Source organism: Staurois parvus, unplaced genomic scaffold (genome assembly GCF_062004578.1).
Source record: "Staurois parvus isolate SC_StPar_1 unplaced genomic scaffold, SC_StPar_1.0 ptg000778l, whole genome shotgun sequence".
NCBI classification, from domain to species: Eukaryota; Metazoa; Chordata; class Amphibia; order Anura; family Ranidae; genus Staurois; species Staurois parvus.
Window position 1 is genome coordinate 296797 of NW_028318574.1, and position 27569 is coordinate 324365.

Here is a 27569-nt window from a genome sequence, read left to right on the forward strand (position 1 = left end):
GGGGGGAGAAGTTTTGCCTTTAATTTCACTTTAGCTCCTTCCCACCAGGCCTATTGTAGGATGATAGCTGAGCGGGATCCCTAATATCTAATATCCTTCCAGGATCGCGTCGCATGGGCTGCTCTCCAGCGCCATCTGTCATCGACTGTGTCCACTGGACACTGGCAGCCCGCTGCCAGTGTCATGTGATCGCTGTGACCAATCACAGCAGATCACTTGAAAGTTGTAAACAATGAATGGCTTCCTTTCATGTCATTCTTTGCTTACAACTTTGCTGCTAGCTGTGATTGTTCACATGTACAGACTTGGCCAATCACAGCCCATCTGTAGCATGTGACCAGCTATGGCTAATCACAGCTGATCACAACAAAAACTACTGAATGAGTCAGTTTCATTCAGTAAAAAGGCTTGCTTTATACCAATGAAATTCGTTGGTATAAGCAATCATAATATGTTTAAAAAAAAGATCCCAATCACTAGCCTACTGTAGCACAATGTTACTGTAGTAACATTGTATTGCTGTGGTCACAGGAGTAGAACATTTTTTATTTTTTTTTTAAAGAGTAGTAAAATTTTTTTACATTTATTCTTTATTTTACACACTGTCGCCAGTCAGTGTCCCTGATCACCACCACACCAGTTATATGATGATATTGTACTGCGTTGATGAGTGTATGTAAAAAAAAAATTGTGAACATTCTTTTTTAATTCTTTTTCCACAAAATTGTGACAAAAAAATGACAACTTCAGAAAACTCGCCATTCCCCTTACTAAATACCTCAGACTATCTACTTTTTGAACAGTGGTCATTTGGGGGTACTGTCCTGGTGTTTTTGGGCCTAAAGAAATGAGATAGGCAGTCAGTACAACAGGATTTATCGATCTTAAGATATATACTATAGTTTGTGGACTCTATAACTTTCTACCAGCTAAATAATAAACACTGATTTGGTTATTTTCACCAAAGAAATGTAGCGGAATACGTTTTGGCCTAAATTTTTTGTAGAAAGATTATTTATTTGCAAAACTTTATAACAAACGAGGAAAAACAGTTTCGTTTTTTTTTTTTTTTTTAAATGCCACCAAAAGAAAAATCTATTTGTGTTAAAAAAATGATACATTTCCTATGGGTACAGTGTTGCATGACCGCACAATTGTAATTCAAAGTGAGACAGCATTGAAAATTGAAGATTGGCCTGGGCAGGAAGGAGGTAAAAGTGACCGGTAGGTTAAACCACTGGTTCTAAATAAAAGGCTCACCAAAGGAGTCACCTTCTTGTGTAAATAACAACTAATTAGACTGCAGTGTATATTATAATGACAAAAGTACCGTTAAAGTGCGCTCCTTTACAAAGAAATCCTAGTGCATTATATCTGTAAACCTTCTGCTCCGGGATCCCTGCAGCGCTTACCTTGTCCTTCGCTCCCGCGATGCGTCCCCGGCCATCTCCTCCGGCTGATGCTGGCATCTGGCTTCCGTGTTCCGGTCCCCTGGCAAATTTAAAAATGTTTTGAAACTGTCATTTTCTTAGTAATGAATTTAACATAGTAAAGCATTACTGTATCAAACCATTTCACATACATTTTGTCCCGAGTGCTTTGTCCTGTGCCCTGCCTGCATTTTTACTGTTCTTTTTGCCTGGAAACTAAGAAAACTCCATGGCGTCCAAAAAGCGTCCCTTTTGGTCAAAAGCGGTTTTAGACCAGCTAGAGAACAGTGATAGTAAATCAAAACCACTTGCAGAATTGAGTGATAATGATTCGTGGGGAAATTTGTCATCAGACACTGAAAACGATTTTGCGACTTTGCTCAGTGATGTGCGAACTTGGCGCTGTATTTCAAATTTCATTGTTTTTGGTTTGATTATATTCTTAAATTAAATTTATTATTATATTATTTTTATGATTATTTATTAAATTATAATTTATAATTTTGTGTTTCAAGTTTTATCCTACTCGGGATGTTTATTAGACTTTTGTTCGGACAGATTTCAGTGAGTTATTCCTAAAAATTACAGGCCTACAATAAAAAAATACATATTTCCATGCACAAAAATGTACCACTTTCAGCACAGAAATATGGACATAATCATACCACTAGGGAGGTTAATAAATCATCAGGGAGATAAACATATATATAAGCTGTGCATTAAATTATTATAAAACAGAAATCCAATAATGTAAATATATCTGGATGCGGCTAAACAGTCCAAACACAGAGTGCAAAGCAGTTTGACAAATCTCACTTGCACCAGTCTTGTCCTCAAAAGAAAGAAAAACCCCTGCACTTCAATGTAATATACTGTATGAATTATAAAAAGCAAAACTGTAAAAAAAAAAAAAAAAAAAGACCACTAGATGGCGCTTATGATAAAACCACAAACCCTACATCCAATTTGACACAAACTGACAGTCCCATGGAAAAGTAGCCACAGCTTGGTTCCTCATGACATTCAACGTTTTAGATCACAGCAGTAAATCCAGTGTATCTCTGTAGTTCACAGGTTCTTGAAATGAAATCTGTGCTTTTCTTATTCTCAGTCTCCTTGCCACACCACCAGGATCCACTACAACACCTTAGATGTACGTTTATTAAATAGAATTTCTCTCATTTTAGTTTTCATCATCTCTAAGAGAGGGTGTCACAGAAGATGACTTTTGTTTAAGAAACCGAGAACATTTGTTCTCAGAGAACAGAGTAAAATTTTTGTCCTCTGAGAATGACTGAGATCTGTGTAAAAGGGAGAGGGCTGCCTGTGATTATTTATTTCAGGTACTTATATAGCGCCATCAATTTAGCAGCGCTTTACATATATATTGTACATTCATATCAGTCCCTAACCCTCAAGGGGTGTACAATCTAAGGTCCATAAGTCACATTCATACATACACATACTAGGGACAATTTAGACAGGATCCAATTCACCTACCAGCATGTCTTTAGAATGTGGGAGGAAACCGGAGTACCCGGAGGAAACCCACGCAGGCACAGGGAGAATATGCAAACTCCAGACAGGTGGGATTCGAGCCAACGACTCTAGTACTGCCAGGCGGAAGTGCTAACCATTTAGCCACTGTGCTGCCCACTGAACTAGTGAGGTATTGAGATTACAGTGCAGTTAAGTTGAAGTGAAACCAAGGTTAAACAGACCATATAATTACATGAAAACAATGAGCACTGGCACTTTTTTAATGCACGTTTTTTTTAACGCACGTTTTGGCACATTCTTTAACCACTTGCCTACCAGGCACTTATACCCCCTTCCTTACCAGGCCAATTTTCAGCTTTCAGCGCTGCCGCACTTTGATTGACAATTGCGCGGTCATGCAACATTGTACCCATATGAAATTTTGATCATTTTTTTCTCACAAATAGAGCTTTCTTTTGGTGGTATTTAATCGCCACTGGGCGCTTTACTGTTTGCGCTATAAATAAAAAATTGCCAAAAAATTTGAAAAAAAAAAAAGTTTCTTTGTTTCTATTATAAAATTTTTCAAACAGGTAATTTTTCTCCTTCGCTGATGTGCGTTGATGAGGCAGCACTGATGGGCACTGATAGGCAGCACTGATGGGCACTGATAGGCAGCACTAAAGGGCACTGATAGGCAGTACTAATGAGGTGGCACGGATAGGCGGCACTGATAGCACTAATGAGGTGTCACAGATAGGCGGCACTAATATGCAGCACTGATAGGCGGCTCTGATAGGTGACACTGATGATGGGTACTGATAGACGGCACTGACTGGCATCACTGCTGGGCACTGACTGGCGGCACTGACTGGCACAACCGCTGGGCACTGACTGGTGGCACTGACTGGCAGCACTGCTGGGCTGCACTGGAGGCACTGACTGGCAGCACTGCTGGGCTGCACTGGTGGGTGGCACTGGTGGGCAGCACTGGTGGGTGGGCACAGGTGGGTGGCACTGGTGGGCACAGGTGGGTGGCACTGGTGGGCACAGGTGGGTGGCACTGCTGGGCACGGGTGGGTGGCACTGCTGGGCACAGGTGGGTGCACTGCTGGGCACAGGTGGGTGATCTGCTGGGCACAGGTGGGCGGAGCTAGTGGGCGCACTGTAGGGCACAGGTGGGCGGAACTTGCGGGTGGCACTGCTGGGCACCGATCATCAGGGCACTGATCATCAGTGCCCTGATGATCGGTGCCGATCCCCACTCTAACAACTGCCGGTTCTCGGCAGTACTTTCCTCACGATCTGACAGCGTGAGGAAAGTGCAGCCGAGAACCGGCACTTGCATTTCCCTCTGATCAGCGTGTCATTGGACACCGCTGATCAGGTGGTAAAAGGCCGCTGTGATTGGCCTTTTACCACATCACGTGATCAGCTGTGTCCGTAGGACACAGCGATCGCGGAGATCGCTGGGTGCGCGCCCCCTGGGGCCCGCAGGAGAGTGCGTTCTGGGGGGACGTCATATGACGTCCACTCAGAACTGGCCGGCCGCAGTGCAGCCGTCATTCGGCTATCTGCGGTCGGCAACAAGTTAAAGTGATGTATTTTGGCACTTTCTATTGTGCACTTTGGCGCTTTTCTAAACACATTTTGGTTATTTTAACACATTTTGGTGGGGTTTTTAATACACATTTTGGCACTTCTTTTAAGACCTATTTTGGCACTTTTTTAACGTGCATTTTGATGTGGTTTTTATGTGCATTTTGGCAAAACGCACATCTGCTAGTTACTTTTGACAATTAATGGCACTGCAGGCATGTATTTTTGGAATGAACACAAAAAAACTGCTTTAAAGAAATGAGCCAAAATACATGTTAAATACCAGAATGAACATATAAATAAATATAAATTTGCAAAAATGCCTTTTAAAAGAAACTCAAAATGTGAGTTTAAAAAAAAAAGGGGCCCATAAAGCCAAATTGAACCTTTTTTGGGTATGGATATTTTTTTTTGTTTTTTTTTTGTTGTTGCTTGTTTTAGTGCATTTGTAGCTTATTTGTCAAATGATGACAATGTGCGGCAAAACGCATGTCTGCTAACCGCATTTGGGGTGCCATTAACAATAAATGGCACCCAAAAGCGCACTACATATTTTGACACGTTTTTAGTTCCATTTGGAATCGCAGCCAGAATTGCACACCTCTGCCCATGACTCTGCATTGCTCAGATGTGAATGGAGCAGAAAAAACAATACAGGGGAGAAATAAATATATATATATATATATATATATATATATATATATATATATATATATATATATATTTATTATGCACACACACAGTGAAGATTTTAGAACAGGTAGTACTTGGTAAGTGGTGGAAGGGGGACGAGCTAGGCGTCTTCCCCCCCACCCATCCTACTGGAATGCCAATTCAGTCACAATGAAGAAGTGGACATTACTACATCGTTTGCTTACTTACTACAGCTTTGTTCGAAGTGGTTCACTGTTGGTCAACACTGGGCCATTCTCAGTCGCAACACAGTCCTCCGCTTCGTTCAAGAGGATGGTCGTCATCTAAATTACATTTTTCATAACTAAATAAGTTAGGGCTCGACAAATCCCAGGCGCCAGGTCGCCATGGCGATTAGACAATACGGCCTGGCGCCCGGGCTGTTGTCAGCCCCAGTGGTGTAGCATAGGGGAGTGCAGCCTGGTGCAACATTGCCAGGCAACCTGCAGGTGTCACTGCCAAGTGTGTGAGTCAGGGGGGTAGGGAGGAGTGGCTATGTGAGGGTGGAAATGTGAAGGATGGGTTAGGGGAGATGCGGGGCTGTACATTAGTAGGAGGGGGGAGTCAGAGGAGTAGCAGAGCTGGCAGGAAGTGTCCCCTGTGAGGCTCTCGGTGACACCTGCAGCTGCAGGTAGACTCTCAGCCTTACCTCGGAGCAGGAACCGGCGGCATGACAGCCAGTGTGGCCACTTATCAGTGCCCTATTGGTGCAGCCCCATCGGCGTAGCCCCATCAGTGCCCCATCGGCGTAGCCCCATCAGTGCCCCATCGGCGTAGCCCCATCAGTGCCCCATCGGCGTAGCCCCATCAGTGTCCCATCGGCTTAGCCCCATAAATAAAAATTTTATTTGGGTACAGTGTTGTATGACCGCGCAATTGTCCTTTACCCTCGGTTCACATCTGTGCAGGTGGTGCCACTGTGGGACCCGCTCAAATACTTTCAGCCTCCCCATCCACACAGAGGAATGCAAGACCCGCAGGCGGGTGCCATTAACTTTAATGGCATGCTGCCTGCACTGGAAATCGCAACCGTACTGGGAACCTCGGTTCCCGTGCAGGCTGTAATTTCCAAAGTATGCAGGGACTTCTTCCCTGTGTGTCCCAGGGCACAGGAGTCCATTCAAATGAATGGGCTCTGGTGCCTGTGCAAATCGCGGCCCTCACGGCCGCACACAGATGTGAACCAGGGCTTAAAGTGTGACAGTGCTAAAAGTTGAAAATTGGCCTGGGCAGGAAGGGGGCAAAAGTAACCAGTAGGCAAGTGTTTAAAAAAAAAAAAAAAAACCTGGCTCCTAACTTTTTTTAGCTGGCTCCTAGATTCAAAGCAAATTTGTCAAACTTTGTAATAAGTAATTCAAATGGCATGTCTTGAACTCTGTTTTTGTAAAAATAAATACATATAGAGTTGAAAATCTACGGAGTACTGATTTTTTTCAAAACCGTCCAGCTCCCCGTTGGTCACCCTGTGTGTGTGTGTGTGTATGTGAAATATATATTAGGAAGAAAGAAGCTTTCATCCTCACATCACAGCAACTTCTCACCCATATTCTCCACCTCTGGGCTGGAGATATTGATGGCCAGTGAGATCTTCAGATCTCATCTTCATAAACCAGCCATCTGTTTAGAAATGAAACATGACTCGCAATGAATCTGCACTGCCAGTGCACCGGACATATGTGAACAGGCACCATAGGATGCAGTATTATTTCACTTGTCATGCAGATTGGATGTGGTTCACACCGCATCATATCCACGTATATGTGAACCAGCACTTAAAGTGAAGACAGAAGGGTGTGTCCTGTGATGAGAAGTGAAGAACATATTCTCCTCGCCTCAGCTTCATAAAATGGCATACATGAGAGATCATACCAAATCATCAGGATCTCGGCTTTTCTCTGTCATAAACGGACACCTTAGTCATGGAAACAGTGTAACAAAAATGTTTTGTGCACATGTAATGAACAATCAGCTCTCGGTCAGTTCAGAGATTTTCACAAATGTCAGCATTTTTTTTTTTTTTTTTTTTTTTTTTTTTTTTTATATTGCTTCTGTGACCTGACTAGGGGGATTTCCCTTTTGCTTCTGTCAATATGACAAAAGGACAAGAAATGAGGAGAAAGGGTGTTGACGGGACTGAGGCATGGACAGCAGTTCAAAAAAAAAAACAAACTGGTTGTAAAGCTGCTGGACAAATTTCAACAGGAATCAATGTCAACAGGAACCGGCCAAATTTTGAACCATCTATGGCTGTTCCATCTAATGATCGATGACTCCTAAACAGGATTGTTGTCAAATTTTCATTCGATTGGCACCTGCAGCGCTGATCAGTGTGTTCTGAAAGCAGAAAAGTCCTCACTGTCAGAATACAATAGTGCATCAGGGAGGATTTCCCCATTTACATCAATTGTATGGATAGGGTAATGCATTCAGATTTGGGGTTTTTTTTGTCCAGCTTCAAGTGGTTGTAGGCTCAAGGTTTTTTTACTTTCATGCATTCTAAGCATGAAGGTAAATACCCTATGTGCAGCGACCCCACCAGCCACCTCCCCAATACTTACCTGACCCCTATCTCGATCCAACAATGTGCATGAGAGCTTCAGCTCTCCCGGGCCTGTTTCTTCACATTAATTGCGATAGCAGCAAGAGCCATTGGCTCCTGCTACTGTCAGTTACAGACATTGAGTCAAGGAATGGTGGTGGGGTCAAGCCACACTCAGTGTGTGAATGGATACACAGAGCAGCGGTTTGGGAGCGAGCCTGCTTGGGTGCCCCCATAGCAGACTGCTTGCGTTGGAGATACTAGGCAGGGGGGAGGGACCAGGAGCACCAGTGGGGACCCGAGAAGCTGGGCTTTAAAGTATGTCTAAACCCATGAACAAATGAGTCCTTAGATGTGCTGGCTGCATTAGTTTAATATTTCAGGTGAAAATTAATCTTTAATTTAAAGAAAAAAAGGGAACAGGCAGTTTTTTTTAATGCATGATATACTGTACATACTATGCCTCTTCTACATAAAAGTTTTTACTTGCTTGTCCACGCTGTACACTGAGCTGTGCGTCTGCCGAGATGATTGAATGTAATTTCGACCTGGCCAATCAAAACGGCCAAAGATCGGATCCAAGAAGAAGACTGACCAAAGATGTCAGAGGTTTATAAGGGAGCCCCAGGACACCCCCCACCCTTCCCATGATGTATGGAAAGGGGGAAGTATTTGTAGTCAAAATCATGAGAGGATAGGGTGACAACAGTACTTCTTCATAGATACAGTACAGTGTTGTCACCTTTGACAGAATTTACTAGGTAAAAATAAAGGCGAAAAAAGCCTGAAAACAGAAATCTAATGAAACCACCACATCCAAAGACTGGCAATCGGCACTGCATTTAATTTTTGGTTTTGGATTAAGATGCACTTTAGGGTCTGATCCTTTCACATTTCTTTGCTGTGTGCTGCTGCTGTTCTTTCCTGTGTTTTTTATAGTAATTTCAACTTCCTAAGTGACCTAATACTGTACTGATGGGACCATATTCTTTGCATATTAATCTTAACTTACCTCAACACACAGCTAAAATAAATTTTTTTTTGGCTTGGTTTTATTTAAGGTGAAGCAAAAACATTCTGGCAAGATCAGCAAGCACAAGGGAAGGTTGACATATTGTTTGAAAAGGCAGAGCAGAAGCTAAGACTGCTGTGGCAAAAAGTCAATGATGGGTCAGCAACAGACAAAGGTATGTAAGCAAATCATTTTCGGCAAATACCAGATCCTGAAAAATTCTGTGTTACATTTGCCGATCATCTGACTGTATTTGCACTCTCACATTCTTGGCCCGTTTTCCTATAATATTATTGCTGTACCCACACCAGAGCTGTCTGTGGCCAAATTGGGCAAACATATGTAGGTATCGAGGTTTTGAGCAGTAGTTGTTGTTTGGGGGTCAGTGAGTTCCCTTAAATTGGTTCTAAAGGCTAAACATGTTTTACCTTAATGCATTCTCTGCATTAAGGTAAAAAATGTCCTAGTAATTGTATCGCCCCTCGCCCCCCTGTATACTTACCTCAGAGAAAACCCGTAATTGGTCCATCAGGGGATAATAAACAGAGGGAAAAAAAAGGGGGTGGGGTATGGGAGGGAAAGGGGAGACGAGAGAGGATGGAGTGGGGGCCCATGGAGAGTACCTGAGGCAGTGCTGGGGGGGCGGAGGGGTAGAGCACCAACCATATGGTTCGGCCACAGACCCGCCGAAGGTTACTTCGAAAAGGACTCAATCCCTCCCAGAGGAAGTTGGCACTTCATCCAGATATTGGGTCAAGCAAGTATATATTGTCTGAGGCCGCCACTTCTCCCAAAAAACTTCTTCCCTATTGTTAAGGGAGGCAGTAAGGCTTTCCATTGAATTGATTTCATTCAACTTCACAAACCAGTGGCCCATGGTTGGAGGGGAGGTTATCTTCCACCGGTCCGGAATGCATGCATTTAGAAGATGAACTGTCAGGGAGCGTCTATAGTGACATATCGCTACCGAGTTGAGATGAAAAAGGTAGGCCAAGGGCTCTGTTCCCAGGTCAGCCAAGGTCAGCTGTAAGACTAAGTTCCGCACCCCCGTCCAGAACTGAGTCAGAAGAACATTGCCAGAAGATATGCAAAGTACCTTCCTCCTTCTGACACCGCCAACACAAACTGGAGACTGAGGGGTAAAACTTGTTCAATAGTACTAGGACCCTATGCCACCTGCACAGACGTTTGTATCACTGCTCTTGGAAACGATTACCTATCGAGGATTTGTGAGCTTGTTGAATGATCTGGTTCGCTTATCCTTCTGAAAAGGACATCTGCAGAACAGCCTCCCACTTGTGCACGTAGGAAGGGACAAAGGTCTCCCCCAGTTTGATCAACATTTTATACAGTACTGACAGAAGATGAGGAGTATACTCCTCTGTGGCACACAGCTGTTCAAAGGGGGCAAGGGGTCTGGTATATCTGTGCGAGTCTGGAATCTATTGTAAGAAGTGGCATAACTGGTAAGCCATCCAGTGCCCCAGCGGGGGTTGTACCAAAACGCTAAGTATCTGAAGGGACATCCAATTCGTCCAATTCGTGAAATGCCTACAAAAACTGTAGCTGCTGACTTTTAAAAAACAGCCACTTACCTGTCCCTTGGTCTCGTGTGTCCCCCGCAGCCCGTGCCACCGGCTGTCCTGTATTCCAGGAGGCCGGCATCTTCAGTGTGGGCACCCGGCTGTGATAGCTTGCGGCCTCACAGCCAGGTACCCACTGCGCATGCGCGAGTAGCGCTGTGCTTCATGAATGGTCCTGTAGTCTTCTGAGACCTGTCACGTGTCCCAAAAGACTACACAGAAGGAGGGAGGACACCTTCCGTTTCCAATTACCTATCTGATCGGACCGGAAGCGGGAGCGGGTACCTATCAAATTCGGGTACCTGCCCCCCCCGACCCCCAAAAGTGCCAATCCTTAATGGGGAGCAGTCCTTAAAGCGGAACTTCCCCTTTTCGGTAGAGCTCCGCTTTAAGTTAATCTTAAGGCACAAAAATTAACAAATCATCCTATTTTTTTGTAAAATATAAAATACGAGGTTGTATTGAGTAAATAGATATCCAACCTGTCAAACCTTAAATTTGCGTGCACTTTTGAAATGGCGACGAACTTCAGTACCCTATATTTTCTATAGGTGACACTTTTAAAGCCCCTTGTAGGTCATCAGTTTAGCGTTATGGAGGTCTGCTGCTAGAATTATTGCTCTCATTCTGGCGTGCAAGGCGATATGTATCATGTATCGCAGTCGTTTCTTGTGTAGGCGCCCCGAACGTGTGCTTTTATGTTTGTATGTGCGTACATATGTGGGGGGGTCTTGAAAAAATTTTTTTTTTGGGTGGGGGGTTATATGCTTGGGTGTAACTTTAATTTTTTACAAATAAAAAATATATATTTTTTTTTAATCACATAGGGGACAAAAAGTCCCCTATGTGATTTATTGATGACAGGTTCTCCCCCAGGTGACAGGTTCAAAACCCCAATGTCACATCCCGGCATCTGTCAGCAGGGACCCAGAAGTGACGTTACATCACTTCCGGGTCAGGACAGAAGGGGAGAGGATGCATCCGTTCTCCTCCCTCCCATATACTCGCCGGCAGCCACTGAACTGTAACAATGATATACAGTGTCCCCTTCCCTAATAATTAACGTACATAAATCCCCAAAACGCATGAAAACACTTTTACCCAAAAAAGTGTAATACTCTTGTTATATAAAATTATGCTTACTAACCCAAATAGATAAATAAACAGCGCCCTAAGTAATCAAAAATATAAGTCCCAAAAACAAAATTAAATGAGATTGTCCTTTAAAATATAAAGTCATACACTTTCATACAGGTTCAAAAACCTTCAAGTTGAAAACCGCTTCCAAAGTGACTTCTTAGACCAAAACCTCAAAAAGGAAAAAAACTCAGTGTATTACCCTTATCAACTGAAAATATATTCACTCCATAACACATGTGAATCACACACAAAAAACACACGTGATCACTACTAAATACAGTGAACAACTGTGTAAAACGTGCCCGTGAAACAATCTCGTGACAATTGAATTCAGTAACAATACTGTGAAAACTGTGTCCACTTCTAGAGTGTGCAGATTAAATACCCTTACCAAAGATCAAATCATCACAGGCTTGTAATTAACCAGGCAGGGTGCTGACATCTCTAAGCTCCACCAAGAGGATCTTCACAGCTACAAAGATATACTCCTCTCTCCACATCCATCTCCAAACGATGCCCACCATATATATGAATCAATAATAGTGTAAATCCGTATACAACATAATAGCTAATACTTTATTGTATGCTTACATATATTCCATCTTTTAAAATTGCCATCACAAAGGAACAATGCAGCCAGACCCTCTGGAGATCCTCAGAAGCGCTTCTGAGGATCTCCAGAGGGTCTGGCTGTGTTGTTCCTTTGTGATCTGCGCACTCTCGAAGTGGACACAGTTTTCACAGTATTGTTACTGAATTCAGTTGTCACGAGATCGTTTCACGGGCACGTTTTACACAGTTGTTCACTGTATTTAGTAGTGATCACGTGTGTTTTTTGTGTGTGATTCACATGTGTTATGGAGTGAATATACTTTCAGTTGATAAGGGTAATACACTATCTGAGTTTTTTTTTTTCTTTTTGAGGTTTTGGTCTCAGAAGTCACTTTGGAAGTGGTTTTCAACTTGAAGCCACTGAACTGGTCCCGGGCCCACAGATGGGCGAGCGGAGCCCAGGACATATAGCGGGCAGGGGGGAGAGGCTGGCACTGTGGGTTGTGTGGAAACAATCGGGCAGCAGCGCTGCCACCCAAATGCTTCCACCTGACAGGTGAGCCCTGCTGCTTGCCTGCAGCAGGGCTAAGGGGTAAAAAAGAAAATTAGCTGCCCAGCGCCCGGTACTACATGTCCCGGGCGTTGGGCAATACAAATTGGACATCCCTGAGTCTAAAGCTGCAGCTGTCCCACATCAGCTCAAGGCCTGTGAAATAAGTGACCACATGACCGCTGATCACTCAGTTCTCGGTCAACTCAGAGTGGATAGCGGTGACTGTCGGTCACCGCTCTCCAGTTTTCCCCTCCTATGCGCGCTAGAGTGTCAGGGCTGGAGAGGTGAAGCCAGCTGCCAATAGGCTGATGTGCCCGCACAAACACGCATGGATGTAAACCAGGCCTGAAGCAACTATTAAAAACATTTTAACTCAATGTTAAATTTTATGTTTAGTGGCGCTTCAAGTCTGCCTTTTATTATAGATCAGGGGCATTGAATAAAATTCATTTTTAGTGAAAATTTTCCTCCAGCAAATGTCCAAATCGCTTATTTGCCCAATGACTCAGATTCTTCATATCATAGCCCCCTATCACAATCCCATTCTTACATCAATGTCCTCTGCTCCTTCACAAAGGTGTTCTAAACCCCCCTTCACGTCACCCAACACAGCTCTGCCCCTCTCACATCACCTCCCCCATCAGAGCCAGGTCCTTTTTTCCCCTTTCATTCTGTTACTTGACAGGTACACAGATTGGAGAGTGGGAGGCAAGACAGAGCGAGAGGTACAGTTTCACTACTTGGAGGGCCGGAACAGGAGCTGCCGAACTTGAATTTCCATAATAAGGATTTGGTGATTCATTGTTAGGACCGCTTGCTAAACTGCAAGGTAATGTCGGGCAGCTCCCGACCACATGCAGTGCTACTGTGCCTCTCACTCTCAATCTGTCCTGCCTTCCACTCTGCCGTGATAATGACAGCGGCAGAGGATGGGGGACAGAACTAGCCCCTAAATGGCATGACCGTGGGTACGGATGGGACAGTGAACTATGTCCCCCATTTAGTGATATCTGCTCTAGATCCTACATCCTCAGTCAGGGTTCATCCAGAGTTTATTAGGTGTTTCCTGAGATATGGCTGATCAACCACCTAGTTGGCTAGTTCTGCAGGATGACAGTAATGGTCATTTTAACTGTCTGTATGGGTGGCATTGTGACTGCCACAGTAGATGGGTCACTCTTCCCTCTAACCAACATTGTAAGGGGCATATTTGCCTGTGTTCCCTGATGAGATTTTAACGGGATCCTTGAGACCTAAAAATTTTTTCAAGGGTTCCTATGGGCTAAACATATTGAGAGAGGCTGCTATAGACTATTGTGATTTCTTTTTATTTAATTAAAAAAAATTTTTTCTTTTTAAGAGTATACAAGTGCCTTCCTGTTGGTGAATGACAATTTACTAGATCAAGCACCTCATGACTGCAGTAAGTAAGCATTTCTGAAGATAATTTTGCAGCAACCGTGTCAAAGTGGTTTAATAGCCTAGCCCAGTGGTGGGCAACCTTTTTTTTCAACTGAGCCAAATCTGGCCAAAACCACGATTGAAATTTATTTTGAGAGCCACATTTTTAAAACTGAAAATACATCCCCCATATAGTAATTCATCCCCCGTAGTAATTCATCCCCCATATAGTAATTCATCCCCCATATAGTAATTCATCCCTCATAGTAATTCATCCCCCATATAGTAATTCATCCCCCATATAGTAATTCATCCCCCATATAGTAATTCATCCCCCATATAGTAATTCATCCCCTATAGTAATTCATCCCCCATAGTAATTCATCCCCCATAGTAATTCATCCCCCCTATAGTAATTCATCCCCCATATAGTAATTCATCCCCCATATAGTAATTCATCCCCCATATAGTAATTCATCCCCCCTATAGTAATTCATCCCCCATATAGTAATTCATCCCCCATAGTAATTCATCCCCCATATAGTAATTCATCCCCCATATAGTAATTCGTCCCCCATATAGTAATTCGTCCCCCATATAGTAATTCGTCCCCCATATAGTAATTCGTCCCCCATATAGTAATTCGTCCCCCATATAGTAATTCGTCCCCCATATAGTAATTCGTCCCCCATATAGTAATTCGTCCCCCATATAGTAATTCGTCCCCCATATAGTAATTCGTCCCCCATATAGTAATTAGTCCCCCATATAGTAATTAGTCCCCCATATAGTAATTAGTCCCCCATATAGTAATTAGTCCCCCATATAGTAATTCATCCCCCATAGTAATTCATTCCCCCTATAGTAATTCATTCCCCATATTGTGTCAATTCACTTACCTTTACTCCGCGCGTTCTTCTCGCTGTGTTCCCGCGCCGTTCTGGTCTTCAGGGCGGACTGTGAGAGGAGAGGAGTTCGTCACGCTGCCCCGCCTACATCCTGGCTGCCCCGCCTACATCCTGACAGCTGCAGAGTCCTGACTTTTAGGGCGGCCGCCCGAGAGGAGGGAGGGGAGCGGGCGCCCGGCACACAGAAGAGCCGCATTTAAGTTTGTAAAGAGCCGCATGTGGCTCGCGAGCCGCGGCTTGCCGACCACTGGCCTAGCCCTACAGCCAGCTATAAATCTGAGATCCTAAGCCTGATGTTTGTCTTCGCATTATTCCTTTCCTTAGATGCCCAATTATGTGTTAGGAAGTAGCCTAACAAATAAACAGTAGCCAGATAATGCATACCTGGATGGAGATCTGGAATATGCCCTGCTGGCTTGCTCCACATTTTCCCCCGACATGCAACCCTTATTCTTACTTCACTTATAAACCTTTGAGCTTGTCTGCACTTAGATATTCATTGTAGGATGATACAGCTGCTGCCTCCAAGTGCCTGCACACATTTAATTTCTATCCGGAGCATCTCAGGATCTACGACAACTGGGACTATCCATTATGCAAATGGAAACCTCACCTTTTATGGTCACGCTGTGATCTGCCCTCCTCCGCTTTCAATAGGCCTCTTAAGTGTGATAGGTTACAGGAGACGGCCATAGTTCTAAATCCTGCCCTGTGTAGAGAAGGATTTTTAGTCACTTTAACCGCTTCTCGACCTTTTGGCTAAAGTCAAGTATATTATCTATTCTTGTCTGCTTTTTGGAGGGAGAACAGAGTTCCCTCCTTGGGCGGGCGGGGGTGCTGGCTAGTATTTGCCCAATGTAATAAGGTAGGAATAGTGGGAGGTTTTTTTTTTTCCTCCCAGGGTGATTCTGGCCTGGGACACCAGGTTTGTCCCTGGTTGAAGGCAGGACTCTCCCTAAGTTCTAATGTCTTTATGATTTTAATGGGGCTGCATTTGTCTGGCCTGGGGCTGGGAGGAGCAAGGAGCTGTCAGTGTTGTGCCCCCTAGGAAAGATATCCCAGTGGTTCCAGAAAGACACTTGGGGTTGCACACAACTGTTTAACTTTTTCTACTATATTCTCCCTTTTTGGTCTGTTAAATATACTGTATATTGAAAGCCTTTTGCTGCATCTGTTTAGTAAGTGCAACATTACCTCTTCTGCTCATACTTGCCTCCATAGAGTGATCCCCACATCTGAGGGCTAGTAAGTTGCAATATATTATATTTTTGTTCCTAGGTTTAGATGCATTTCAATGCTGCAGGAAAGTTAAGCAGGGAAAATGTGTTGTAATCTAAAACAGCATAGCAACTCTGATACAATTTCTTCCTATTCATTGTTATTCATACAGATGAAAATGCTTCAGTTGAACTGCCAAATGAGGATAAGTTGCCAGAAAGATGGTAAGCATTATCAGCCCATTTAATTTTGGAACTGCATACAAAAAACTAAAAAAAGAAGTTTGGTGTCTAATTTAATTTAGTTAATATGTAAAGTTTAAAAAAAAGACAATTTATTCTTGAATATCTATATGCAGTGTATGTTTGTGTGTGTATAACCAGCTATATGGTTGGGGAACAAAACACCTACTGATATACACTCTGAGAATAACAGAGGAGATTTGTATATATTATTATTACTATTAGAGTTTGAATCTGATAATATCATCAGGCTCCGAGATCAAAATTATTATTTAACCGCTTGCCTACCAGGCACTTTTACCCCCTTCCTGCCCATGCCAATTTTCAGCTTTCAGCTCTGTTGAACTTTGAAGGACAATTGGGTGGTCATGCATTACTGTACCCAAACTTTTTTTTTTTTGTTAAACAAAAAAAGACCCACATTTTTTTGGGAAAATAAGTTTTTCTTAGTTTATATTAAAAAGTATTATAAATAAGTGATTTTTCTCCTTCACTGATGTACGCTGATGAGGCTGCACTAATGGGCACTGACAGCCGGTACTGAGGAGGCACTGATAGCAGACACTGATAGCCAGCTCCGATGGGCACTTTTGCCAGCACTGATGGGCTACAGTGATAAGTGCCCCGATGAGCAGTGGAGATGTCCCCTCTGAGGAATGTCGCTTAACGTCTCTCCTATAACCGGCATTTCCTGTTTACACTGTGATCAGCTGTGATTGGACACAGCTGATCACATGGTAAAATGCCGCTCTGATTGGCCCTTTACCTCGATCCATGATCAGCTGTGTCCGAAAGACAGTGCGTGCCCCAGGAAGGACGTCCATGGATGCCTTCCTAGAATAGCTGATTGCAGTTTTTTGTTTTGTTTTTTTTTTTAGCCGTCTTTTGGCTACAGCGCATTTAGGAACTGGTTAAAGAAAAACACATTTTTAAATGCTCCCCGTCCACCCTATAGCAGAAATAATGGTACAGAGTGGCACGGATGCGCAAAATCATATATATTTATGTACGTGATTTTGTATTTCTGGGTAGGGAGGCACGCGCAAGGTCATTTGTGGCCGCCAATCACCGGGTTCCGGCTTGTGATTAAAGAGGATCTCCGACAGGAAGCAGAGCTCTTTGTAAACAAAACCGTTCTCCTACCTGTCAGGTCGTGCACACTGCTTTGCATGGCTATGCACAGCACAGCCATACAAAACAATGCTATAGGTATAGATAGGACTATTGAAAAAAGCTGCAAACACCTAGACCTAGACACCACTAGCACAAGGAAACAAAACAAATAAAATGGTGTTGCGCTAATATCAATAGTACTAAGGACACAATAATTCGAAGAGTGGGGCGACAGAAAAAACCCCAAAACAGAGGTGATAAGTATAAAGGCCTGAATCCAGACCTAATTAGGTGCAATATGAACTGTGACAAAGACGACATGAGTAATAATCATAATACATAAAAAGATAAAGGCCTGAACCCAGACCAAAACTAAGTGTAATATAGATTGTGATGAAATACAGCATGAACAATAGTCACCGAGTAAACATAAATAATGCATTTCAACATAATAGGACTAACACGTCCTAAATATAAGTGCACAAAAACCACTGTGCAAAGAAAACTGCCAAAATCAAATGGCAAAAAATAGGTGCAAAACTAATCATACAAGGTGCATGAAACTATAAATGCATCATAAATAATACATACAAAATGTAAAGGCCTGAACCAAACCAAACTAAGTGCAATATGGATTGTGATGAAAACAACGTACACAATCAATGAGTGAACATAAATGATGTATTCAACATAGCAGGACTAACATGTCCTAAATAAAAATGGCACAAAAAGCGCCGTGCAAAGAAAACTGTGACAATCAAAAAGCAAAGAAATATATGTGCAAAACTAATCATACAAGGTGCATGAAACTAAAAATGCACCTTATAATCAGGATTGATGCCAGTGAAAAATGCACAGTGGAAATAAACGTGCGTCAATAAGCACAAAAAATAATTAAAGCACCGTGACATATAACAAATAATGAGTGACCAGCAGAATAAACATAAGTGATCATCAAATCGGCATAAAGTCCATGTAAATAGACCTTTTAACAATGAAAACCAGCGCAAACCCACATGATCAATTACATTACTCAGTTTAAAAAAACATTAATGTGCTAATAAAGTAAATTATATATAAAATATATTGATATATAAAAATTTTAAATTATAAGTCCAGTGACAAAAAAAGCAAAGTGACAAAAAATCAAAAAAAATAAAAAAAAAAACCCAGAAAATATACAGTTGTGTCCAAAATTATTCAACCCCCACTGAAATTGAGTGTTTTGGCCAGTTTGACATTGCTTTTGATCATTCAGTCATCTTGCTTACATTTACATTAAAGAGGCACTTGTAGGTCAGACAAATATAACATAACAGTTATAATGAAATAACCACAAATGTCTTTTCTGTGCTCACAGCATTATCAGTTTTATTCAACCCCCAAGTGACATTCAATCTTAGTACTTAGTACAGCATCCTTTTACAGTTATAACAGCTTTTAAACGTGAAGCATAGCTTGACACAAGTGTCTTGCAGCGATCTACGGGTATCTTCGCCCATTCTTCATGGGCAAAGGCCTCCAGTTCAGTCACATTCTTAGGCTTGCGCACTGCAACTGCTTTCTTTAAGTCCCACCAGAGGTTCTCAATCGGATTTAAGTCTGGTGACTGCGATGGCCACTCCAAAATGTTCCAGCCTTTCCTCTGCAACCATGCTCTAGTGGACTTGGAGGTATGCTTGGGATCATTGTCCTGTTGAAAGGTCCAACGTCTCCCAAGCCTCAGGTGTGTGACGGACTGCATCACGTTTCCATCCAATATCTCCTGGTACTGAAGAGAATTCATGGTACCTTGCACACGCTGAAGCTTCCCTGTACCTGCAGAAGCAAAACAGCCCCAAAGCATGATTGACCCTCCACCATGCTTCACAGTAGGCAAGGTGTTCTTTTCATCATAGGCCTTGTTCTTCCTCCTCCAAACATAGCGTTGATCCATGGGCCCAAACAGTTCTAATTTTGTTTCATCAGTCCACAGAACACTATCCCACAACTTTTGTGGTTTGTCCACATGGCTTTTGGCATACTGCAGTCGACTCTTCTTATTCTTTGGAGACAGCAAGGGGGTACGCCTGGGAGTTCTGGCACGGAGGCCTTCATTACGCAGTGTGCGTCTTATTGTCTGGGCTGAAACTTCTGTACCCACATCTGACAAATCTTTTCTCAGTTCCTCAGCAGTCACACGGGGACTTCTCTCCACTCTACGCTTCAGGTAGCGCACAGCAGTCGAAGTCAGCATCTTCTTTCTGCCACGACCAGGTAGCGTTTCAACAGTGCCCTTTGCCTTGAATTTGCGAATGATGCTTCCTAAGGTGTCTCTTGGTATGTTTAACATCTTTGCAATCTTCTTATAGCCATTGCCCTTCCTGTGAAGAGAAATCACCTCTTCTCTTGTCTTCCTGGACCATTCTCTTGCCTTCACCATGTTTGTAACCACACCAGTAAATGTCTAGAAGGAGCTGAGTATCACAGTCATTTTAAAGCTGCCTAATTGGTGCTTATTATGCTTGATTGCTGCTCGGTGACATCCACAGGTGTTTTCAATACCTGATGGAAAGCACCTGTATGAACCTCTGTTCTTCAGAGTGGTAGTCTTTAAGGGGTTGAATAATTGTGGCAATGAAGAAACCACATAAGAACCATTTACTACTGTATTACATAAACAATTGATGTCATTTTAGTTGCATTTGGGTAGTTACAACGTCCTTGTAGGATTTGATTCTGAATACAATTCCAAATGTACACTATAGTCCCTAAACCCCTTTACAGCATTGGGGGTTGAATAATTTTGGACACAACTGTATATACAGTCATGGCCGAAATTGTTGGCACCCTTGATATTTCTCCAGGAAATCATGTATTTCTCACGAAACGTATTGCATTAACACATGTTTTGCTATACACATGTTTATTCCCTTTGTGTGTATTGGGACAAAACAAAAAAAGGGAGGAAAGAAAGCAAATTCGACATAATGTCACACAAACCTCCAAAAATGGGCTGGACAAAAGTATTGGCACCCTTTCACAACTGCGGATAAATAAGAATGTTACAAGCATGTGATGCTCCTGTAAACTCACCTGGGGCAAGTAACAGGTGTGGGCAATATAGAAATCACACCTGAAAGCAGATAAAAAGGAGAGACGTTCACTTAACCTTTGCATTGTGTGTCTGTCTGTGCCACACTAAGCATGGACAACAGAAAGAGGAGACGAGAACTGTCTGAGGACCTGAGAACCAAAATTGTGGCAAAATATCAACAATCTCAAGGTTACAAGTCCATCTCCAGAGAACTAGATTTGCCTTTGTCCACAGTGCGCAACATTATCAAGAAGTTTGCAACCCATGGCACTGTAGCTAATCTCCCTGGTCGTGGACGGATGAGGAAAATTGATGAAAGATTGCAACGCAGAATAGTCCGGATGGTGGATAAGCAGCCCCAAACATGTTCCAAAGACATTCAAGCTGTCCTGCAGGCTCAGGGAGCATCAGTGTCAGCGCGAACTATCCGTCGACATTTAAATGAAATGAAACGCTATGGCAGGAGACCCAGGAGGACCCCACTGCTGACACAGAGACATAAAAAAGCAAGACTACAGTTTGCCAAAATGTACTTGAGTAAGCCAAAAGCCTTCTGGGAAAACGTCTTGTGGACAGATGAGACCAAGATAGAGCTTTTCGGTAAAGCACATCATTCTACTGTTTACCGAAAACGGAATGAGGCCTACAAAGAACAAAACACAGTACCTACGGTAAAATATGGTGGAGGTTCAATGATGTTTTGGGGTTGTTTTGCTGCCTCTGGCACTGGGTGCCTTGACTGTGTGCAAGGCATCATGAAATCTGAGGATTACCAAAGGATTTTGGGTCGCATTGTAGGGCCCAGTGTCAGAAAGCTGGGTTTGCGTCCAAGATCCTGGGTCTTCCAGCAGGACAATGACCCCAAACATACGTCAAAAAGCACTCAGAAATGGATGGCAAAGAAGCGCTGGAGAGTTCTGAAGTGGCCAGCAATGAGCCCAGATCTAAATCCCATTGAACACCTGTGGAGAGATCTTAAAATTGCTGTTGGGAAAAGGTGTCCTTCCAATAAGAGAGACCTGGAGCTGTTTGCAAAGGAAGAGTGGTCCAAAATTCCGGGTGAGAGGTGTCAGAAGCTTATTGATGGTTATAGGAAGCGACTGATTTCAGTTATGTTTTCCAAAGGGTGTGCAACCAAATATTAAGTTAAGGGTGCCAATACTTTTGTCCAGCCCATTTTTGGGGTTTTGTGTGACATTATGTCATATTTGCTTTTCTGCCTCTGTTTTATATTTGTTCCAATACATACAAAGGGAATAAACATGTGTATAGCAAAACATGTGTTAATGCAATACCTTTTTTGTGTGAAATACTTGATTTTCAGGAAAAATATCAAGGGTGCCAACAATTTCGGCCATGACTGTATATATATATATAATTACAGTCCCGTGACAAAATTAAATCAAATTAAATTATAATATATTTTCCATTTGATTCTTCCGTGTTACTGATCCCTTCACCATCCACCAGTGCAGAAATCAACATTAACCGCACTCACTAGATAATGGTGAGTCACACGCCTTTCAGGATTGTTAAGGGCTCCTGGTCCAGGAGCCCTTAACAATCCTGAAAGGCGTGTGACTCACCATTATCTGGTGAGTGCGGTTAATGTTGATTTCTGCACTGGTGGATGGTGAAGGGATCAGTAACACGGAAGAATCAAATGGAAAATATATTATAATTTAATTTGATTTAATTTTGTCACGGGACTGTAATTATATATATTTTCTGGGGGTTTTTTTTGATTTTTTTTTTGATTTTTTGTCACTTTGCTTTTTTTGTCACTGGACTTATAATTTTAAATTTTTATATATCAATATATTTTATATATAATTTACTTTATTAGCACATTAATGTTTTTTTAAACTGAGTAATGTAATTGATCATGTGGGTTTGCGCTGGTTTTCATTGTTAAAAGTTTTTGGTCCTTTGTACCTGTGCACAGCAGCATCTCACGGGGATTTGTATGGTAAATAGGAAGTCCTGAGCGCTGAGGTTTTGTTTTTTTTACATTTTTTTACATGTAAATAGACCGCCAACTCCAAACGAACAAAGCAACTGGGTGAAATGAATGATAAATCCGTCATCGGCTAAAATGCCTCCTCACCTCCACGCCAAGACCCCAAGGGGCCACACAGCTTTCAGGCCTCATACTCCCAGGGCCCTTAATAGGTATCCAAGATGATAGAATCACACCGATCACAGGAATATGGCCTTCCTCACCGTATAACCGGAATTATTTCAGTAGTGTTGAAACTGGTAATCCTTTTCACAGGAACATAAGCCAGCTCAGATGCACCTCCAAAGGAAAAAGAGCACTTCCATAGTTTAGTAATTTTAAAGCAAAAACTTTAATGGAGAAATGCCAGATAAACACTTACATCACATCAGTTGAAATCGGGCCTCAAACACATGTATTGATATGGGTTTATACTTCCAGGGCAGGGGTGGGCAAACTTTTTGACTTGAGGGCCACAATGGGTTCATATATTGGACCCGGGGGCCGGACCAAGAGTAGATGAATGATGTGTATGTGTGAATTAATATAAATTAAATTAAAATTTGTAACATTAAATGTTTAGATTAATTTAAGGTAGAAAAGCATAAAAAGAGTTACAGTATTTTACAAAACTTTTATGCAATGTATTTCTTTCATAAAATAGTGCCTTCAATTTTAGTGGGAACAGTGTTGTTGGTCTCCCTTTTTTGTTAAGAGACTGAGACTGCGCAGTGCTTTCTTCTTGGCTCAATCCGTACTCCCCCACAGCCCCGCCCCCCACTAGCTGCTGGCCGGCCCAGCCACTACCATGCCATCCATAGTAAGTATAGTAATTCATCCCCCATAGTAATTCATCCCCCCTATAGTAATTCATTCCCCATATTAATTCATCCCCCATAGTACTATTCCCCCCCAAGTAGTAAGCCAAGTCCCCCCTGTGTCAATTTACTTACCTTTGCTCCGCGCGTTCCTCTCGCCGTGTTCCCGCGCCGTTCCGGTCTTCACGGCGGACTGTGAGAGGAGCCTAGCTCCCCTCACGTTCGTCACGCTGCCCCGCCTACACACATCCTGACAGCCAATGTTTGCCTGCCCTGGCTGTTTTTTTTTATCACGCTCCGCGGGCCGGATTAAAAGGTCCGCCGGGCCGGATTAAAAGGTCCGCCGGGCCGGATTAAAAGGTCCGCCGGGCCGGATTAAAAGGTCCGCCGGGCCGGATTAAAAGGTCCGCCGGGCCGGATTAAAAGGTCCGCCGGGCCGGATTAAAAGGTCCGCCGGGCCGGATTAAAAGGTCCGCCGGGCCGGATTAAAAGGTCCGCCGGGCCGGATTAAAAGGTCCGCCGGGCCGGATTAAAAGGTCCGCCGGGCCGGATTAAAAGGTCCGCCGGGCCGGATTAAAAGGTCCGCCGGGCCGGATTAAAAGGTCCGCCGGGCCGGATTAAAAGGTCCGCCGGGCCGTATACAGCCCGCGGGCCGTAGTTTGCCCATTGCTGTTCCAGAGTGTACCAAAATGGCGGCGGCCATCACCACGCTTCGCTAACAAACCCATGTGTCCCGTGACGTAACCCTGATGAAGTGACGGGGTTCAGATGTTGATCTTCCCTGCAGCGAACCCTGAAAGTGATTGTAAACGTGTTTTTTTTTTTCTGTTGTTTTTTTTTTTTTTTGCTTTCTTGGGTTTTTTTTAACAAACTTGTAATACTTACCTGCTCTGTGAAGTGGTTTTGTGCAGAGCAGTCCCAATTCTCCTCTTCTGGGGACCCCAGCCGGTGTTCCTGGCTCCTCCTGCCTTCAGAATGCCTCTATGGCAATTCACAATGTATCATATAGAATGCCTCTATGGCAAGGTAAAAAACATCTGCCTTTTTAGAATCACTCACTTCTCTCTCCTGCCCAGAAATACATGTCCCACAAGGCAATGGTCCTCACACATTTACATTCACAAGTTCTTAGGCACTTACTGACTTGTATGGACTGTGTGCTGAGCTGTATGTGTGCTGCACTGTATTTTCTGACATGTTAACAAATCATGCATTCTGTATTCAGGCCACCTAATCGGCTGACCAACTAATCCATTCTGAAAATTGTTGACAACTTTTTTCTTAATCAATTATCGATATGTCTATTAGTAGTTTCGGTTCTTCTGTAAAGTTCCCCGTACACTATCCAATGTGATTGTACAGACTCGTTTAGATCTACCATCAACTATGTAGTGTAAGGGCCTGCCTGATTGGATACAGAGTGATTTGATAGATGGTGTGTCCTCCTAATATGTATTTTTGATAAATGTAAATGAGATTGTACAGAAATTGTAAAATTAGATTATATAGTGTATGGCCACCTTTTATACACCTGACACGAACTAGTCATACCATTAATTGGCTGACCTATGTGTGTCGCAGGAAAAACGCACCAAAAAACATGCATTTCCACTAAGCTAGCTGTGAATGGGGCCCAAAAGTAAAATCGGTGTGGTTACTCAAGAACAATGACAGCCGAGTGTCTCCACCTAAACAACCTATTTAATTTGTATCGAATCAGGCAGTATCTTGCACTAAATAGTTGATGGTAGATCTAAGCCCTGGTTCACACCAGTGCGACTTGTCATACAATTTGATAGTTCCATATCGTATGACAAGTCGCACCCTATTGTTGGCAATAGAACCGTTCAAATTGGTGCTACTCCAACTTTCCAGTTCCACACCGATTTTGGGGAAAAAAAGGTTCCTGCGCTATTTTTTGATTTTAGGTGTGACTTGCATAGACATCTGTGCATGGAGTCGCACAGATGTCAGCCAAGTTGCACCTGAAATCTTACTGACCTGCGGCTTTGAAATCATGCAACTTCAAGTGAAATCATACGATTTCAAAGTCTGATTCAGTGTGAACCAGGGCTAAAAGAAATTGTACAATTAGATTGTACAGTGTATGACCACCTTAAAGGAAGGAGTAGAAAAGTGGGTGGAAATAAAAAAAAGTGGCAGTATTGTAATGAGGGAGGTGGGGTCCAGAGTGGTTAAACATGCCCTATTCTGTGATGCAGTAAGGCAGTGCATGATGGGATATGAAGTTTCCTGGATGGCCTCATGTTGCTATAGGAATTCAGGTCTCAGAAAGCATTTTTTTTACATTTTAAACAGGTGCAGATTTAAAGCTGCCATGGACTAGACAAGTGAGAGATAAGCTCATTGCGATGGCTTGGGCAGAAAATACATTAGAAAACACTTCTATTTATCATGAAAAGTGAACTTCTGTCTGAACAGGTGAACTTGGCCTTTAAAAACAAGACTTTTATATCTGCTCTAAATAAGTTTTTGCATACTTAGTCACCTTGTTACTGAGTAAGAGTGATTTAGGTCCTAGGTAGGACTCTAAAGCCTGGCATACACCAGCCTTTCTCAACCTTTATACTTCAGGGGAACACTTGAAATCATTTTCCGGTCCCTGGGGAGCTCTGTCGATATGAATTCTTTGGTGGACAGTGGAAAGAATGGTGCCCTTCTAGTGGATGTCCGAATGCCACCATTACAAACAGATAAAAAGATCATTGGTGTAATGCTGTTGGCTCTGCTGAGTGATTTTGAATGCAGAACAATGCAAGCACCATCAGAGTGCAGAGATCAATCTATCAGAGAGGTCAAGCAGCCCACCGCCCAAGGAACCCCTGACAACCTCTGGAGGAACTCTTTGGTTACATGGAACCCTGGTTGAGAATGGCTGACATACACGCTACATTTTGGAGGGATGTGCAGACATAATTTGACTGCCCTCAGGCATCCTGTTTCAGCCAGCTTGCACCTAGATATAACATTTAATTGGCGAGTGAGGTGCAATGCAGGCACTTTGTCAGAGCACATACAGTAGCAATGATGAAGGACCAGATGGCAGTGCCTGATTTGTCACCCACTCTAAATGGAAAAGATTATACATTTTATAATGAGAAACTTTTGAAATTACACAAATTTATTATCTTTTATAACGTTCCATGAAAAAAATATATTCCTGCTGAATTCTTTCATATTCACTTGACGTTTAGAGGGATACAGACCACATATAGAAAATTTGTTTTACTAGCCAGTAATTACTTTACTACTGTTTTTCTCTGAATTGAATTAGGACTATTATGCATTTTGTTACGATGCAAACAGTTGGTTAGCTGACTTTTAATGAGGTCGGGATGAAAATTTCCAACCTTGTCAAAAAGTTATCTTTACAGTTTTGTCATACCACTTTCCTCCATTTATCGGAACCCTCGCTATCAGATTTCAGCCAGGTATGTGTACTTAGGAGTATAACTCTGATGACCTTTGCATTGTGTTGTGTTCCTCTGCAGTGAAGAAGAGGTGACCAGCCCAGAGCCTGCTGTGAATGATACAGCTTTACCTTCCATCACACAGTGTGTTCGTTTTTTGGAACATAAATGTGGACAGGCATGCCTATCTGAAGTGAATCCATATTTCAACAAAAGAGGAAACCCACTCAGCTTTCCACTCATATGTCAGTTCCAGCGGTGGCACGTCAAGTCTAGCCTTCTTTCCAGGACGTTGGATGTCCTCTACAAAGCCCCTTGTGGAAAGGGTCTGCGGAACTTTGATGATGTGCATGATTACCTCTTTCAGACAAAGTGCAACTTTTTATTTCTAGACAATTTTTCATTCAACACTTTCCTTCAGCTAAAGAGAAATCTAATAATGGGTCCAGTTGTAACTCAAGAAGCAGATATTAGCAGAGATGTGGAGCTGGTGCCAGTCTCACTCTGCAATGAAATTGATAAAACCAAACCATCTTCTTTTACATATAGGAAGAGCCCATGGCCACATGGATACTCCATTAATAATTTTACAGATCTCTTCACTGGATGCTGCGACTGTACAGATGGATGTTTGGATGTGTAAGTATGCTTCATTTGCTCCGAGGAGAAAAAGCAAGGAAATATGCAACTGGTTATAACTTGTTTAATTCATTATTGTGGAAACAAGGTTGTATGTGCATATCATTTTGTTTTTTTGGGAGGATAGTAAAAGCTAGGTTTGAA

The 27569-nt window shown here is 42.7% G+C and overlaps 1 protein-coding gene across 8 annotated transcripts in view; it reads left to right on the top strand.

The window, feature by feature from the left end:
• The window catches only part of LOC149444762 (histone-lysine N-methyltransferase SETDB2-like), a 74454-nt gene that overhangs the window by 12519 nt on the left and 34366 nt on the right, over positions 1 to 27569 (top strand). For 7 of the 8 annotated variants that reach the window (XM_089654558.1, XM_089654554.1, XM_089654561.1 and 4 more), the window contains 4 exons: positions 8802 to 8927; positions 13941 to 14003; positions 16280 to 16331; positions 26868 to 27425. In XM_089654558.1, the coding sequence (XP_089510684.1) occupies positions 8802 to 8927; positions 13941 to 14003; positions 16280 to 16331; positions 26868 to 27425 (799 nt within the window). The remainder of the gene's footprint in view (positions 1 to 8801; positions 8928 to 13940; positions 14004 to 16279; positions 16332 to 26867; positions 27426 to 27569) is intronic. The other variant, XM_089654560.1, reaches the window with a different exon arrangement.